Consider the following 4,431-nt stretch of genomic DNA (forward strand, 5'->3'; position numbering starts at 1 on the left):
CCTTCCTTACCCATAAAGTTCTGCCCAAGAAATTGTTATGCTTAAATAAACATCATTTTATATACCCGGTACATCACAGGCACTTGTTTCTGTAAATACATATAACGTACGACCTCTGTATACTAATAATAACACGTAAGTTATTTACAGAAACAAGTGCCTGTGCAGTACATGTATGTATTATGATTCACTTTCTTGTCATGAATAAATATATGCTATATCATATTTCAGGAGATAATGAAGCGGCATGTTATATCAAGGCAGTTAAGAATGGGGAACTATTGTACCAATCCAAGAGAGTTTTGGCATGCTCAGTTATCATTGAAAATGATGTATTTTTTTTACTGGAATAGTCAGTGCAGCCATGAAAAATAAGGTACTTATCAAGTTTTTGCTTTAATCAAGAATATTTTAGTAGACATTTCCAAATAAATATACCGGGGTATATCAATAAATAGTCATCAGTATGATACTGAAAAACATGTACATGTATGTGTAGTTTGGTCGTTTAAAAAATATATACATGTATATTTCAAACCAAATCACTGAATATTTCAAAGGAATCACTGTCTAATTTGAAAGGATATTACAGGTCACATACAGCTATAAACTAAGGCTTGAGGAAGAATCTGGAGATGTGCTAAACTCACACTGTGAATGCCCTGGAGGGAAAGGCCCAAATGGTACATGCAAGCACCTAGCTGCTGGCATGATAATGCTTGAACATTTTATTGCGAATGGTGAAGTGGCGGTGCAGAAATCATGTACAGAAAATTTGATGATGTTCAACAAGCCAAAGGCATCCCATAAAGGTTGGAATATAAAAATATGCATGGACAACAGCATATAATTACATAAAAGTAGAAAATTCAAATTTGAGTCAACTCTTCCATCTGTATTGATATATACAATGTGTCATATTATATAAAATTGGGATGTACAATTAACAAATTCATGTTCTTTTTCATGCATTCAGGATCTCCAGTTAAAGTTGAAAAAATTACAATTGGGAAGAGAAAATCAGCAGTTCATTTGGATGACCCACGACCAGAAAAGTTTAGGCATGTAGAGCGCATGCAAGACCGGGTCAGAAACTTATTAATCAACTATACATCAAATACTTCTGAAGACATTGCATTTCGTTATCTTTATGAGAGAGCAGATTTGAAGGTGACTTACAAATTTTGAAAAGTCAATACTTATTTAATTTAGATTCACCATGGAGTGTGACCTTGAATGTAATTAATAATACATCAGGGCAATTAGCTATTTGGTCAGTTTGTCTGTCTTTTAAATGCCAAGTGATGGGGCTTCATATATAAAATTACATTCCTTATAAAATAAAATCTTTGTGACCTTGACTTTTTTATTTCACTTTGCCATTACTTAATATATCACATTGGGTTTTGCATGTTTTGTTGACCTTCGCATATATGTGTATATATAATGTGTACAGTTTTCATACAATATAATACAATTTTACTTATTTTCAGTCTGCAATTCATGACCACCACTACTTATCATTGCCTTTCACAGAATACTGGGTGGATAAAGCATTACAGGTACTTTCAAAATCATAAAATAATTTGGAGATGGGACTTTATGGCTAAATGAATATTTGCTTGCCGCAGAACTGTATAAAACTATATAAGTACATGGCATCAATTATATAAAATATCAAATAAGATCAGTCATATATATAATGACGATTTATGATTAAAGTCTTTTCAAGATCCCCCCCCCCCTTTCATTTCACAGGTAACTGAATCAGAGGTGGCAAGTATTGAAAAAGAAACAAGGGGACAATCTACAAGTAAGAGATGGTTTGCAGAGAGAATGTGGAGAATCACAGCATCACATTTTGGTCAGATTTCAAGAATGACAGACAGACGTAACAAACAGAAGCTTTGCAAATAATTGATATCTATCTAGAGCCTCACCACCCCTGCAGTCACTCACGGAAAAGCATATGAAAAAAAAGCTATCAAAAGATTTGAAGATAACCACAACATAAGAGTTCACGAGAATGGTTTATTCATTTGTTCAAAAATGCCATTTCTAGGTGCAACACCAGATGGGGTTATGGATGATAAATATATAATAGAGGTGAAATGTCCTTATAAAGGGCGGAAACAAGAAATCAACACAAACACAATGGAATATTTCACTTATTTAGAGGTAGTGGATGGGAAAATCAAGCTGAAAATATCTTCGAATTACTATGATCAAATTCAGGGACAACTGTATATAAGTGGCACACAATTTTGTTATTTTATTGTGTATACACTAAAGGCACTGTTTGTAGAATTTATTGAAATCAACAGAGAATACTGTGAAATGTGCCTTATACCAAAACTGGAATCGTTTTATACAAAACATTACAGACCTTTCATTGCCTCAAATTTATAAATGACTGCAAATTAGACCAATTAAAATTAATTGATAGATTATCATCCCTGCCCGCCCCTCTAAAAAGGGCCCATCCCGATTTTTTTTTTATCGCAAAAATTATGATTTCAAACAAACCTGCTTCCCAGTGACATGAGTGAATGATTAAGGTCACAGAATGTTGGTTTTATATATATATATATATATATATATATATATATATATATATATATATTCTACCAAGGAATCTTTGAATTCCTTACTTGATTAACACTTTGTGTGATATCTGTTTTCATTAAAATAAATTCTCGGGAAATAAAAATTAAAAAATAAAATCCTCCCACCCGCCCCATTTTTTTGTGATACCAGATGATAATATACTAATTAGGTTGAATTGGCCTTACTTTGAAACCACCTCCTTCTGTACTACTTAAATGTATGCTACAAATGAAACAATATATTTCCATAAAATTGACTAATATGTTATGAAGTATTGCAGGGAACACTTCAGATTGCCTGAATAAAATTGCCCCCAATATGTAATCTGAAATTTTGGACTTTTCATGATGTCAATATGGTGTGATATTTTCTAAATTTAAAAATATTAACCGAGGCAACAGCTTGGATCATTATTTTCAAATTGAGTAAATATCATAATAGAGAGCAATTTTATTATGGTGAATATCTTACAATGCTAACAAGCATATCTTATATGAATTATATTTAGATAAATAAATGCTAGTGTCACTACCTTCATATATATATATTATTCATATATGTATAAATTCAATAAAACCAATTGTTGAGGAGTGATCATTATAAAATGTGATTAATTCACAGGAAAAGATATGAATTTAGAAAATCTGTTTAAAACTGCACATGATCATTTAGTCTCTTTTGCTTTAATATCATCTCAACCTATGCAAATTTATCTACAATTGACCTTCTAAAATTTCTTAGCACAAAGCAGATATAAATGATTCGGGATCCAAGCTGAATTTTGCTGTGACTAAGTTCATTCTTTAGAATTTTAAAACGTTTTGCCAGACCAATGACCCTTTCTACATGTATACGTTTTGAAGCTACACGTCGATCATGTACTACTTCATGGGCTTCAAGTTGGGATTTACCTTTCAAAAATGTTGGAGTATTTACTTGAACATCCTTGTTAGCAAAGAGATCTTACACCATGATGCCTCGATCAGCCATGATGCTGTCGCCTTTCTCAAACATACCATATTTCAATAAATCAGATCTTTCAATAATCATTATATCACTTGCAGACCCACCATAAGCATCAGAAACATATGACACAACCCTTCTGGGAGTCACTCCAATCATTGCCTTTATAGTATTTCTATGCTTAGAATTTGACCAAGTGATAGACGGCTTCTCAACTGGTATTTCGGTGGCATCCAGTATAACCCTAGTGTTTGCAAACTTCTCTGCAAAATTTGAAGGCATAAAATCTTGCGATGGCCATATGTTCATTTCCTTTAACTGGAAATACAAAACATTTATCCAGGTTGTGTGACAATTCAAAATCCTCTTTAGCCTGTCTCAATTTCATCAAAGTTAAAAAAAAGTTGATCCCTTGGTTCTAAAGTTACACATTTGTAATCTAATTCATTTACACATGGACAGGACAGTGATAAAATATTATAAACTGATCGTAATTAGTGAAACCAGTGTAATACGAAAAGGCATCTGCATTATCTTTAAAATTTGCAATGGAACATTTCATAGCAAAGGGATTTTGCACAATTTTTTTCCTAGATCCTGGATTTCTGTTGGTGTTTGATCAGCCTGCCCAGTCTTTACTGTATGATCTATAACCACTTCTTGCTGTACACCTGTAATATACATGTACAAGTAAAAATAGGTGGAGATTTCATGTGTCTTAGCAATACAGTAACTCGCTTAAATCTTTAACTGAAAGTACAGAATGTTTTTAGATGTGGTGCATGTTCTTTTTTCCCTTTTGGACTTAACCTAACATAACTTAAATGCCCTATCAGCAAATTTCTGACATTGCATATATTT

At 32.6% G+C, this 4,431-nt stretch overlaps 1 protein-coding gene across 2 annotated transcripts; it reads left to right on the forward strand.

The window, feature by feature from the left end:
• Positions 1-253: 253 nt before the first annotated feature.
• LOC125672309 (uncharacterized) lies at positions 254-2,397 on the forward strand. Of its 2 annotated transcripts, none has more exons than XM_056139336.1 (5): positions 254-376; positions 593-812; positions 977-1,170; positions 1,494-1,562; positions 1,759-2,397. In XM_056139336.1, the coding sequence occupies exons 1-5, from the start codon at positions 365-367 to the stop codon at positions 1,915-1,917; spliced, it is 654 nt and encodes a 217-aa protein (XP_055995311.1). In that variant the 5' UTR covers positions 254-364; the 3' UTR covers positions 1,918-2,397. The 2 variants fall into 2 exon arrangements, with proteins under 2 accessions (XP_055995311.1, XP_055995314.1); XM_056139339.1 differs by having other exon boundaries at positions 977-1,086.
• The last annotated feature ends 2,034 nt before the right edge of the window (positions 2,398-4,431 follow it).

The sequence above is a fragment of the Ostrea edulis genome, chromosome 1 (assembly GCF_947568905.1).
Source record: "Ostrea edulis chromosome 1, xbOstEdul1.1, whole genome shotgun sequence".
NCBI lineage: Eukaryota > Metazoa > Mollusca > Bivalvia > Ostreida > Ostreidae > Ostrea > Ostrea edulis.